Consider the following 13,838-nt stretch of genomic DNA (forward strand, 5'->3'; position numbering starts at 1 on the left):
TAGGGGGCAATTTAGCGTGGCCATTCCACCTAACCAGCACATCTTTGGGTTGTGGGGGTGAAACCCACGCAGACATGGGGAGAATGTGCACACTCCACACGGACAGTGACCCAGGGCTGGTATTCGAACCCGGGACCTCAGCGCTGCAGTCCCAGTGCTACCCACTGCGCCACATGCCTATTTTTCTGAAAGACTTTATAAGGCAGTATGACTGTTCGCACCCTCCAAGGGGTTTGAAAATAGCCTTGGATTTGCACCTTTTAAACTCGGACAGTCTTTTGCTTTAATACCTTCTGTTGTTTCAGCAAGTTTGAATATTGGCTTGATTAGGACCAGACGAGGGCCATTCAGTATATCATGCCTCTGCCAGCTCTCTGCAAGTGTCATTTAGTCCCACTCCCTGACTCTTTCCCCATAGCTCAGCATGTTTTTTCTCTTTGGGTAATAATTGAATTCTAGTTTAAAAGCTGCTATTGAATCTGCCTCCACTCTAAGGCCGTGCATCCAAAATCCTAACCACTTGCTGCAAAATATCCGCATGTCACCTTTGCCTCTTTTGCTGCACACGTTTAATTTGTGTCTACTGGTTCTCTACCCTTCCTCCAGTGGGAATAGTTCCTCCTTCTCTACCCTGTCCCAACCCTTTGTGATTTTCAACACGTCCCATCAAATTTCTTCTCAACCTTCTCCTCCAAGGAGAATAGTCCCAGTTTTTCCATTCTATCCCCATAACTGAAGTTCCTCATCCCTGGAACTATTCTCATGAATCTTTTCTGTACCCACTCTAATGCTTTCACATCCATTCCAAATTGCTGTGTCCAGAGCAGATCACACTTGTTGAACCCAAACCAATGTTTTATACACGTTTATCATAACTTTCTTGCTTTTGTACTCTTATGTCCCTAATTATAAAGCCCAGGATCTCCATACTTTGACCACAACTTCACTTTCACTCTTCAATGATTTGTGCACATATGCGCCTAGGTCTCTCTGTTCTTGCTTTAGAACTGTATCCGCTGTTTTATATTGCCTCCCTTTTCTTCCTACCAAAATGAATAACTTCCCACTTCTCTGCATTAAATTTTATCCGACACTTGTCCACCTATTTTACCAACCTTTCTTTGTCCTTTTGAAGTTTATCAATAACATCCTCTCGGATCACAGTATTTCTCGAGTTTTGTGCCATCTGCAAATTTTGTAATTGTGTCCTGCACACCAAAGTCTAGGTCATCATCTTATAGCCTCCTAGTTCCGATTGCTTGGGGCTAAGGCATTTCTGGATTTCATAATTTTCTGGATTATAAATTGACATTTGAATGCCTAACCAGAAGCGTGTGAGCCAGAAAAGCTACAGCATTATTTACCTGAAACATAAAGTAGTGAAATATTGTAAAGCAGTATGAAAAATTTGGATTGAGCTTTGGAACTGGTCAACAAAATAGTTCTATAAGAAATTAACCCTTTTAATGTCAGGCTTTATGGCGATTGTATTATATTCATTGGCCTCTACAAATGTTTTGAAATCCCTAGAAATCTTCATTTTATTTGAGAAAATAGATTGATAATTTTAAGAATGCATAACCTTAACAACTGGCTTAGGTATTCGTATGCAAGGTGTATCCCGGTTACCAAACTGCACAATTTATGTCGTTGAGCCACGTTACTTGGGTTAGTATTTAAAATGAAAGTTCTGTCTTTCTTGGGAAAACCCCCAGTAAATTGACGTCTTACATTTGCAAAAAGATAAACACGTCGGAGAATTGATTTTTCTGCCCATTTCGGATATTGAAGCAAATTATCAGAATATCAGTTTCATTTCACCTGCAGTACTAGAGTGCCAAAGAGCTCCCTTGCTTTCAGAATGTTCCAAACTACTGCAGTTCATACATTGTTTTTATCCTTTTAAGTCAAAGTAATTTGGTAAGCATCCTATATGCTAACATTGAATCAGTAAGCTTTTAAATAAATTGAAGAATAAGATATCATGTTCATCATCCAAATTGCCTGTTCCTGTACATTATTCCAGCAGCCAGAAAAGCCACATGGTCTTTGCTACTACATAAGGCCTTATTGTAGAATCATTATCTTGTTTGTATTTTTTAATTCTAAGCAATTTGTGTTCAACTAGCCACTCAACAAGAAAAACAGAACATAATTGTGTTTATTTGGCCATTTGTTCATTTAAATAGTTTTTTTTTTTAAATTTAGAGTACCCAATTATTTTTTTCCAATTAAGGGGCAATTTAGCATGGCCAATCCACCTAACATGCTCATCTTTGCGTTGGGGGGGCGAAACATGGAGAGAAAGTGCCAACTCCACACAGACAGTGATCTTAAAAAGCTTTAACCATTCAACTAATAGATTTTTCTTTCTGCGTAGTATAACATTTTTCTGTACTTGGTCTGCTTGTTTCAAGCTGCTTTGGAAATGGACCAGATATGTGTCCGTGACTGAATGCTCTGACATAAAATAATGCATGTCCTTGATAGATGGGCCTATCCAAAGATTTCACGGCAACCTTCTGGAACAGATAGTTGCTGAGGTTTTGCTACAGCTGTCAAAACAATCAATAGGTTAATGAGGACAATTGATCAATCCTTTGAAGACCGAAGATTCTATTTATGTTCCATCCATTTCTTAATTCTGAGAATTGTGGATACAGCATCCATTTAGAGAAAGTTACCTGAATCATATTTCAGTTGTGACCGAGAAGTCTTCAGTTCAGAAGAAGTCATATTTGATTTGAAACATTAGCCCTGTTTCATGGGAGCAGTGGTAGGCTGTTCAGTCCTTCGGACCTGCTCTGCCATTTAACCAGATCATGGCTGATCTTCTACTTCAATGCCATCTTCCAGCCCTCTCCTCGTATTTCTTGATGTCGTTGGTATCTGGAAATCCATCAGTGTCTGCTTTGAGCACACTCGGCAGTCTTCTTGGGTCGAGAATTTCAAAGACTCCTCACCCTCTGACTGAAGATATTCCTCCTCATTTCGGTCCTAAATTGTTTGCCTCTTATTCTGGGACTGTACCCCCTGTTTCTAGGCCCCACACCCCCAACCAGGGTAAACATCCTTCTTGCATCTACCCTGTCGAGCTCTGTAATAATTTTGTGCACTTGCAATCAGAACTTGCGAAATGTACTATTTATTTCAAAATATTTTAACTTATGAATCACAATAACCATCAAATTGAAGAATCATTTGGACAGTTTTCTCTCTCCATAGATGCTGTCAGACAAGCTAAATTCTTCCAGCGATTTGATTCTATTTCAGATCTCCAGCACTGTGCCTATTATTCCACTTCACACAATGAAGTGGAATGATGATAACTGCTTCATTGTAGTTCATTCTCCATTGAGGAAGGCAAAGATATACATTGACACGCACAGATTCACGCCCCTTTGACACGGGTGCAATTTTCATCTCGATCTCCTGTAGCTCAGTCAAAGGAATTTGACACTAGCTTATGACAGTATCAATCCCATATTGATATGTTTAAGGATGCGAAACGCTAAGGGAAAATTGATATGTTTAAGGATGCAAAACGTAAAGGGAAAAGTATCTTGTGAATTTGTCTTCGTATAACAAGACTCTTCATTCAGACATGGAGGTTAGAAAAATATTATGTTCAAGGCAAGGAATCTTTACACTTTTTTTCCCCCCACATATTTATGCATAGGTTTTACAGTGCACCCTGGAGACAGATGGATTTTGGAAACTGGCAAAGTCTATGGTCTAACTATCGAAGTGTATGATAAAGAAAGTAATAAACTTTACCTATCTGATGTAAGTATTACATAATAAATTATACATCACTGGTAAAGCTGTGATGTCAGTTCTTTTAAGGTGGCAGTCGTGTTCATTAGAACAAAACAATTGTGCAAATTAGTAAGCGGTTTCCCAGTATTCTTTGTAACTGATGACATTCCACAATGACACAGCAACTGATTTACCCCTCACAATCCCCTTGGAAATTGATAAAACTGGAACAAGGAGCAAATTGTATAATGTTGACTATGTTTATACATTTTTGTTTCACTCAAAAAATATATGCACGTTTTTATGGACTGTAAAGGGTCAGAGTTAGCTGGAGCATTCTTCAGCTCAAACATTTTGTCCTGGAATTCTGAGCTGATAAAAGGTGCAGCAAGGGAAATGGTGCATCTGGGAATTTGGCAAGTAATGGGACCAACAGTATATCTCCTCAGATGAAATTTAAAGATTGAGCAATAAACAGAGGAAGAACTGGGAGATGGTTGAATTACAATCAGTAGATTCAAGTCAGGAATGAAGATTAACAGAGGGAAAGATAGATTCGATTAAGATAGAGACAAAATAAGAACATTTTGTAATTTTAAATTTGGCGTTTTTAAATCTAAAAGGATTGAGGCTCTTTGCCTTTAATTGCTCAATTTCAGAGCCAGAGAGTTTAATTGACAGTCATTAAAAGGGTACTTCCACTATTGATTACTGGACATAACATTCATGGTGAGTTAAATGGGTAGTTAATTTGCAAATGCCACAATTTCATGAAATGAACGAGGAGGTGAAGGGCGCGATGCCACTTTCAGGAAGCAAAGTTTAAATCATCGTGCCAAATTTTCGCATCAAGTTGCTGATCAAATTGTGTTAATAGCTGCTGCATGTTTCATTCAAGCCATTGTTTCAAGAGATGCCGGCCTGTTGGCCCAATACAAAACTTTTTCTATATTCCATTTTAAGCTTTGGAAACTAGTTAGTTTTGACTAAATACTCTCTTTCTTTCCTGAAATTAAAAAAAAGTTGATTTTGAAGTGCCTACACTCTGTGAGCTGCTGGTGATTGGAAAAGTGACAGAATTTTCACGCTCCTGAGCAGTGCCGGCCCTCCAGACAAATGTTGAGCCTTAACTTTAAAAGAGGATTGTATTTTTATTTTAACAGTCCGTTGACCATGTTACATTGAGCCCTCATTTGTGGAATCGTCATTTACTTGGAAACGTGTTTTTTTTTCTGTTCAATATTTGGTGTCAAATAATGAGAATTCACTTCGTCAGAAATATTATCTTGATGGGGTCACTAAACAAATGGTACAATACAGTTGAGACACTCTTGTGTTACCAGAGATAAGAGTGTTTTAATGCCAGATTTTGTAAACTTAAGACTTTTTAAATCATATTTTGTATCTGCTATCATAGGTTATAGCCATTTTGATGTATTACATTTATGTTAGAAGACAATTTATTTGTGTTTGTACTTAACATTTTACGAAAGACCATTTCTTTATGGCAACTTAGGATATCCGAATTAATAGTGAAATTCCAAAGGAGTATTTTGAAATACTGGAGTCTTCTGCAAATGGATCATACCATCGTGTGCAGGCTCTGAAGAAAGGTCAAACAATAATTGATGCTTCATTAACCAATGTGGTTTCTCAGGTCAGTTGTTTTTGTCTTATAATCCCTTCCCATTTAATGACTGGCCATCATTTAGCAATGGCCAAGTGTATTGAAACCAATAGTGTATGGAATGTTGTACCTAAAGTTAGGAAGGGTTTTGTGGGTTTTTTTCATCTCTCTTCAATGAATAAGATAAAACATTTAAATCCCCCCCCCCCCACCCCAGCAGGAGAGCTGCATGAGAGTGCTCTTGCTGTTCTGACCAACCTTTAATCCTAAATCAGTTGGAAAGGAATTGGATAATCTAGTAATTTAGTTAACACTGTCTCTTGTCAACACAATATGGCAATGCAGGACCGCTGCTGATACTTGTCTACACATGCACACTGACCTGGGCATGTTCATAGGAGTAGGCCATTCAGCGCCTTGATCCTGTCCACCATTTGATCAGATCATGGCTGATTTGTGGCCTAACTCCATATATGTGCCTTTGGCCCATATCCTTCATATCTTTGCTTAATAAAAATCTATCTCTCAGATTTAAAATTAACAACGGTTCTAACTTCAACTGCTGTTTGTGGGAGAGAGTTCCAAGCCTCTACAACCCTTTTGAGTGAAGAGGTGCTTCCTAACATTTCTCCTCAACTGTCTAGCGTTAATTTTTAGAATATCTCCCCAAGTTTTAGAATCTCCAATTAGTGGAAAATCTTTATCTACCCTATCTTTCCCTGTTAATATCTGCGTACTTTGATCAGATCACCCCTTAACCTAAAATACAGCAAAAACAGGCCTAATTTGTGTAAATTCTCCTCCTAACTTAAGCCCTGTAGTCCAGGTATCATTTTTGTGAACCTACGTTGCACTCCCTCCAAGGCCAAAATATCATTCCTATGGACTGGTGCCCAGAACTGCTCGCAGTACTCCAAATGGGGTCCAATTAGAGTCTTGTATAGCAGCAGCATAACATCTGTGTCTTTGCACTCCAATCCTCTAGATATAAAGGCTGGCATTCCATTAGCCTTTTTGATTATTTTCTGCACTTGCTCCTGGCATTTTAAGGACCTATGCACCTGAACCCCCAAGTCCGTTTGGACATCCACTGTACCTAACCTCTTTCCATTTAGAAAGTACTCTGCAACCTCACACTTGCTTACATTGAATTCCATCTGCCATAATTTTACCTATTCACCTAGTCTTGTCAATATTTCCTTTCAATTTTATGCTATCGTTTAGGCTGTCTACAATGCCACCTAACCTTGTACCGTGAGCAAATTTGGATTATATGGCTTTGTATGCCATCATCTTAAGACATTAATGCATAATTAAGGCCCCAGCACAACTAGTCACCTCTGGCCAATTAGTGTAATTACCCAATGTTCCCACCCTCTTGTCACCTGCCACTCAACCAATTTCCTAACCATGTCAATAATTTGTCCTCCACTCCTTGGGTTTTCATCTTGGTTAACAGTCTCTTATGTGAGACTTTATCAAATGCCTTCTGGAAGTCCATGTAAATAACATCCATAGACATTCCCCTGCCCACTACCTTAGTCACCTCTTCAATAATTTCAATAAGATTAGTTGAGCATGACCTTCCCTTCATGAATCTATGCTGGCCCAAGGTTGTTCAGTTACCCTATCCCTGATTATAGACTCCAGCAGTTTCCCCACCACAAATATTAGGCTAAACAGTCTGTAATTCCCTGGTTTCCCCCTTTCACCCTTCTTACAAGTGACATGTTCAATTTTCCAATCCAGCGGGACTACTCCTGAATCTAGGGAATTCGAAGATTGTAGTTGGGACATCTATAATATGCTCCCCTACTTCATTTAATATCCTCAGATGGAAACCATCAGGTCCTGGGGAGTTGTCACTCTTTAGTTCCATAAATTTCCTAGTTGCTGATGCTGTACTTGCGTTAATTATATTAAATCCCTGTCCTCTATTGACTATTTATCTTTTCAGGACTTTGGCAAGTTAACCTCCTTTTCAACTGTAAATACTGAGGCAAAGTAATTGTTTAATATGTCTGCCATGTCCCCATAATCACTGGCAATATCTCAATTTTAACTTTTAGTGGGCCAACATTGTTCTCCACCACCCACTTTCCCTTTATATAACTATAAAATGTTGTCTTATTGATTTTGATGTTCCTTGCCAGTTTCCTTTCATAAGCAGTTTTCCTGCTTTGTGACCGTGCTGGTCTTCGTATCTATCCCATTCTTCTGAATCTGTGCTATGTTTTGCAATTTTGTAAGCCCTTTCTTGGTTTTATGCTGTCCCTAAACTCTTTAGTTGTCCATGGCTGTGATTTTTTTGTGAAGTGGAGCCTTTTCCTCTCGGGTGTACATACTCACTCTGTATCTTATTAGATGTTTCTTTAAATATTCCCCACTGATCTTCAGTCATTAGACCCATTATAGATCTTCCCAGTTTACCGTGGAGAATCTCTGTCTCGTCACGTACCCAACTCTAAAAATTCTAGTATCTGAATCGTGCTTTTCAGTTTCAAACGCTACACTGAATGTTCAATCATGTTTTGATCACTATTTGATAAATTTTCACACACAGTTAGGCGACTAATTAAATTTGGCTCATTACTCATAACTAAATCTAATATTGCCTGTCTCCTTGTTGCATCTAGAACATATTGTTGCAAGAAACTATCCCGCACACATTCCAGAAATTCACTACCTTTCTGACAAGTGCTTATCTGCCTCTCCCAGTCTATGTATAAGTTAAAATTTCCCATTAATAAATACTACTCTGCCTTTGGTAGACACATGCCTAATTTCTGAATTTATACAATCTTACACCTCAAAACTGCTACCAGGGGGTCGATACACAACAATTTTTATTCCTCAAGTTCCCCCCCATATGGTCTCCACTGGATGCTTTTCCCTCATTATATCCCCCTATTTGCTAGTTTAAAGCCCTTGTGACTACCCTATTTATTCTTTCCGCTAGGATACTTGTCCCAGATCTGTTCAGGGGGAGACAGTCCCAATGGTGCAGACCCCTCCTCTCCCAATACGTATGCCAGTGCCCCATGAAATGGAACCCCTCTTTCCCACATCACTCCTTTAACCACGTGTTTACTTCCCTAATTTCCTCATCCCTATGCCAATTTGCACATGGTTTGTGTAGTAATCCCGAGATTATAACCTTTGGGGGCATGTTCTTTAATTTTGTTCCTAGTTCCTGATATTCCCTAAACATGTCCTCTTTCCTAAACTTGCCAATGTTGCTTGCCCCAATGTGGGCCACAACAACTGGATCCTTCCCCTCCCTCTCCAATATCCTTTCAAGCCGTTAGAGATGTACCTCACCCTGACATCGGATAGGCAACATACCATGTGGAACTCTCTGTCCTGCTTACAAAGGATTCCATCAGTTACCCTAATTATGGAATCCCCTACCACTTGGCTTTTTGTTCCCCCTGCTTGAATGGTCTCCTGTGCCACGGTGCAGTGATCAGCTTGCTCACCCTCCCTATAGTCCTTTTCCTTATCCACACAGGGAGCAAGTACCTCGTACCAGTTGAACAAGGTGAAGAGCTGAGACTCCTCCTTTTCTGAATTCAGGATCCCTCTACCTGCTTCACTCACAGTCACAACCTGCCTTCCCTGACCACTGACCGAATTTGAGATACTTAATCTACAGGGTGTGACTGCCTCATGAAGCAGAACGTCCAGGTAACCCTCTCCTCCCTTGATGTGCCGCAGAGTCTGAAGCTCAGACTCCAGTTCATCAACTCTGGGCAGCAATTTCTTCGAGCTGCAAACACTTGCTGCAAACCTGGTCATGGAGACCTACAGTGGGATCTCCATTCTCTCTTTCTCCCCCCCCCCCCCTCCACACACACCTCCCACCATTTCTTCCCCCTCCCTGTAGCTCCCTATTTCCTCTTTGCCCCCCCAATTCCACCAGTGACATAATGGATGCTGTGCCTCTTGCATTGTAACAGTTACTACCCATCAGTATGAGCTCATTGGATGTGAAGATATTTATGATTCTCTGAAGTGCTGAAAGGTGCTATGTAAAAGTGCCCACTTCATTCCTCAAAGGAGCAGTGCAGCTCTCCATGGTGTCCTTGTCAATATGTATCCCTCCGTCCTTGTCAATATGTATTCCTCGACCAACACTATAGCAGATATTTGGCCATTATACAATTTCCGTTTGTGAGACTTTGAGATGTCCTGAAGTTTTCAAAACTATGATATGGCCTCTGTCTTGTATTGGTATGACTATTAGATAGTGTTTCAAGCTTCAGTATCCTCTGATTACTTGATGAATGCTGATTTGTATCAAAGATGATTTGAATTGAAAAGTGAGAAATTGTTCATATTTATCGAATTTGCACTCATAGAATTTACTGTGCAGAAGGAGGTCATTCAGCCCATTGAGTCTGCACTGTCCCTTGTAAAGAGCGCTCTACATAAGCCCACACCTCCACCCCATCCCAGTAACCCCACCTGATCTTTTTGGACACTAAGGGCAATTTAGCATGGCCAGTCCACCTAACCTGCACATCTTTGGACTGTGGGAGGAAACCGGAGCACCTGGAGGAAATCCACGCAGACACCACACAGACAGTGACCCAAGCCGGGAATTGAACAAAGAACAAACAAAGAACAAAGAAATGTACAGCACAGGAACAGGCCCTTCGGCCCTCCAAGCCCGTGCCGACCATGCTGCCCGACTAAACTACAATCTTCTACACTTCCTGGGTCCGTATCCCTCTATTCCCATCCAATTCATGTATTTGTCAAAATGCCCCTTAAATGTCACTATCGTCCCTGCTTCCACCACCTCCTCTGGTAGCGGGTTCCAGGCACCCACTACCCTCTGCGTAAAAAAACTTGCCTCGTACATCTACTCTAAACCTTGCCCCTCTCACCTTAAACCTATGCCCCCTAGTAATTGACCCCTCTACCCTGGGGAAAAGCCTCTGACTATCCACTCTGTCTATGCCCCTCATAATTTTGTATACCTCTATCAGGTCTCCCCTCAACCTCCTTCGTTCCAGTGAGAACAAACCGAGTTTATTCAACCGCTCCTCATAGCTAATGCCCTCCATACCAGGCAACATTCTGGTAAATCTCTTCTGCACCCTCTCTAAAGCCTCCACATCCTTCTGGTAGTGTGGCGACCAGAATTGAACACTATACTCCAAGTGTGGCCTAACTAAGGTTCTATACAGCTGCAACATGACTTGCCAAACATTGAACCTGGGACCCTGGAGCTGTGAAGCAACAGTGTTAACTACTGTGCTACCGTACCTCCCAATGCATGATTTTTTTTATTGGACTTCCGTTTATTGTAGCAGCAAAGTAAAATGTGGCCTAATGGATATAATTAGACATCTATTATGAAATTCACCTTGTTTCATACTAGCCAGGCAATGAACATTTTATATATGTGATATATGATTCTGTGAGTATGAATGCCAGGCTAGTCTAAGAGGCAGCTCCCGCAATTTTGGCACATGCCCCGCCCAGAATTTAGTAATGTGGACTTTGCAGGGCTGGTAAGGCTATTTGCCGTTGTAATTTCTGGTGCATGGGTCGATCAGGTATGGACAGGTGAACTAGATGGTTTCATGATCGTCGTTAATTACAGACTTTTTTTTGGTATTCTATTTCCACCATTTGCCATGGTGGGATTTGAAAGCAGGTCCTTGTAGCGCACAAAGACTCCGTGAGACGAATAGAGTGAAGTCGATGAGGCTTTATTAAGCGTGTCTGTTCCCCCGTAGCTCGATAGTAGAATGGCCTGCGGTGGAGGACTCCGGCTTCTTATACTCCGCCTTCAGGGCGGAGCTAGAGGTCAACGGCCAACCAGGACCCGGGATCTGTCAGCCAATGACATCACGGCTTCACAGTCCCACATGACCCCTAATGCATACTATCACATTCACCCCTTGTTAAAAATGAACCCGGCGGGGTGGTGCTTCGCATGGTGGTAGGGGTTTACAAGGCTGGTCCTGGGAGGAAAAAAACTTTTGCATGTCATTACAGTGCCCTACACTGGGCTATGTACAGGGTTTTTTGTTTTGAACTATTTACAGTATTCGTAAGAGGGAAAAGGAAAAAAAAACATTCTCGTTAAAGTCCACAACATTCTAGTGTTACACCGATGCCACGAGTCGGGCGGGCGGTCTGGTCGTCCTTGTCGATCGCCTCAGCCCCGGTGGTGGTGGTGCTTGTTCCAGTGTTGTCGCCTCCGGGAGCTTTACGGTTTCTGCTTCAGCTTCACTTCTGGTCGGACCTGGGAGGAGGACCGATCCTCCCGGGAAGGGGGCTGTCGCGGGGTGCGCCGGTGGCAGGGAGGGGGTGATTCCACGGAGTAGGGGAGGTTGCGGGACTTTATAAAATGGTAGAACCGAGTGACCCCCGGGTGGCAGAGGTCCTCGTGGAGGGTTTGGAGACGGTTAATTTGTGCGTTGGCACATGTGCCGCGGGATAGGGCATCGGACGGCTCGTTCAGCTTTCCGGGACGGTACAAGATCTCATAGTTGAAGGTGGAGAGCTCGATCCTCCACCTTAAGATCTTGTCATTTTTAATTTTGCCCCGCTGTGCATTATCGAACATGAAAGCTACCGACCGTTGGTCAGTGAGGAGAGTGAATCTCCTGCCGGCCAGGTAATGCCTCCAATGTCGCACAGCTTCCACTATGGCTTGGGCTTCCTTTTCCACTGAGGAGTGGCGGATTTCTGAGGGTTCGGGAGAAAAAGGCCACGGGTCTGCCCGCTTGGTTAAGGGTGGCCGCTAGAGCTACATCGGAGGCGTCGCTCTCGACCTGGAAGGGGAGGGACTCGTCGATGGCACGCATCGTGGCATTTGCGATATCTGCTTTGATGCGGCTGAAGGCCTGGCAAGCCTCTGTCGACAGAGGGAAGGTCGTGGTCTGTATTAGGGGGCGGGCCTTGTCTGCGTACTGGGGGACCCACTGGGCGTAGTATGAAAAGAACCCCAGGCAGCGTTTTAGGGCTTTTGAGCAGTGAGGGAGGGGAAATTCCATGAGGGGGCGCATACGTTCGGGGTCGGGGCCTATTATCCCATTGCACACTACGTAGCCCAGAATGGCTAGCCGGTTGGTGCTAAAAACGCACTTGTCCTCGTTGTACGTGAGGTCAAGGCTTTGGCGGTCTGGAGGAATTTTTGGAGGTTGGCGTCGTGGTCCTGTTGGTCGTGGCCGCAGATGGTTACATTGTCGAGATACGGGAACGTGGCCCGCAACCCATGTTGATCAACCATTCGGTCCATCTCCCGTTGGAAGACCGAGACCCCGTTTGTGACGCCAAATGGGACCCTTAGGAAATGGTATAATCGCCCGTCTGCCTCGAAGGCTGTGTACTTGTGGTCACTTGGGTGGATGGGGAGCTGATGATAGGCGGACTTGAGGTCCATGGTGGAGAAGACTTTATATTGGGCAATCCGATTGACCATGTCGGATATGCGGGAGAGAGGGTACGCGTCTAGTTGTGTGTACCTGTTGATGGTCTGGCTATAGTCTATGACCATCCTTTGTTTCTCCCCTGTCTTCACTACTACCACCTGTGCTCTCCAGGGACTATTGCTGGCCTGGATTATGCCTTCCTTTAGTAGCCGCTGGACTTCGGACCGAATGAAGGTCCGGTCCTGGGTGCTGTACCGTCTGCTCCTAGTGGCGACGGGTTTGCATTCCGGGGTGAGGTTCGCAAACAAGGACGGGGGTTGCACCTTGAGGTTTGCGAGGCCGCAGATAGTGAGTGGGGGTATTGGGCCGCCGAATTTGAACGTAAGGCTCTGTAGATTGCACTGGAAATCTAATCCCAGTAAAGTGGGGGCGCAGAGTTGGGGAAGGACGTGTAGTTTGTAGTTTTTGAACTCCCTCCCCTGCACCGTTAGGGTAACTATGCAGAAACCTTGGATCTGTGCGGAGTGGGATCCTGCAGCTAGGGAAATCTTTTGTGCGCTGGGATAGGTGGTCAAGGAACAGCGTCTTACCGTGCCGTGGTGGATAAAGCTCTCCGTGCTCCCGGAGTCAACTAGGCATGGTGTCTCGTGGCCGTTTATTAGCACCGTTGTCCTCGTCGTCTGGAGTGTCCGGGGCCGAGCTTGATCGAGCGTAATTGAAGCGAGACGTGGTTGTAGTAGTGGAGTGGGGTCCGTTGTTGCCGTCCAAGATGGCATCGGGGATGAACAAAATGGCTGCCCCCATACATCGCACATGGCTGGGGGGTCACAAGATGGCGGCGGGGGTGGACAAAATGGCCGCCCCCACGCGTTGTACAGGTCTGGGGTGGTCCAAGATGGCGGCGCCCTTCCTCCGCTCGTGGTGGCCGGGACCCAAAATGGCGGCGTCTGCGGGTCGCACATGGGGCGCTGGGGGGGTTGGGGAGCGTTAGGACCGCGCGGGGCTCCCTCATCTCTGGGGATAGCGGTGGTCGGGACCCAAGTTGGTAGCGCCGGCGG

General features: G+C 43.7%; 1 protein-coding gene across 1 annotated transcript in view; it reads left to right on the forward strand.

Moving 5' to 3' along the window:
- The window catches only part of nup210 (nucleoporin 210), a 154,711-nt gene that overhangs the window by 37,052 nt on the left and 103,821 nt on the right, over window positions 1-13,838 (forward strand). The window contains exons 8-10 of the mRNA XM_072472543.1: window positions 1,600-1,668; window positions 3,680-3,786; window positions 5,276-5,416. Coding sequence (XP_072328644.1) covers window positions 1,600-1,668; window positions 3,680-3,786; window positions 5,276-5,416 — 317 coding nt within the window. The remainder of the gene's footprint in view (window positions 1-1,599; window positions 1,669-3,679; window positions 3,787-5,275; window positions 5,417-13,838) is intronic.

This window comes from Scyliorhinus torazame, chromosome 13 (assembly GCF_047496885.1).
Source record: "Scyliorhinus torazame isolate Kashiwa2021f chromosome 13, sScyTor2.1, whole genome shotgun sequence".
NCBI classification, from domain to species: domain Eukaryota; kingdom Metazoa; phylum Chordata; class Chondrichthyes; order Carcharhiniformes; family Scyliorhinidae; genus Scyliorhinus; species Scyliorhinus torazame.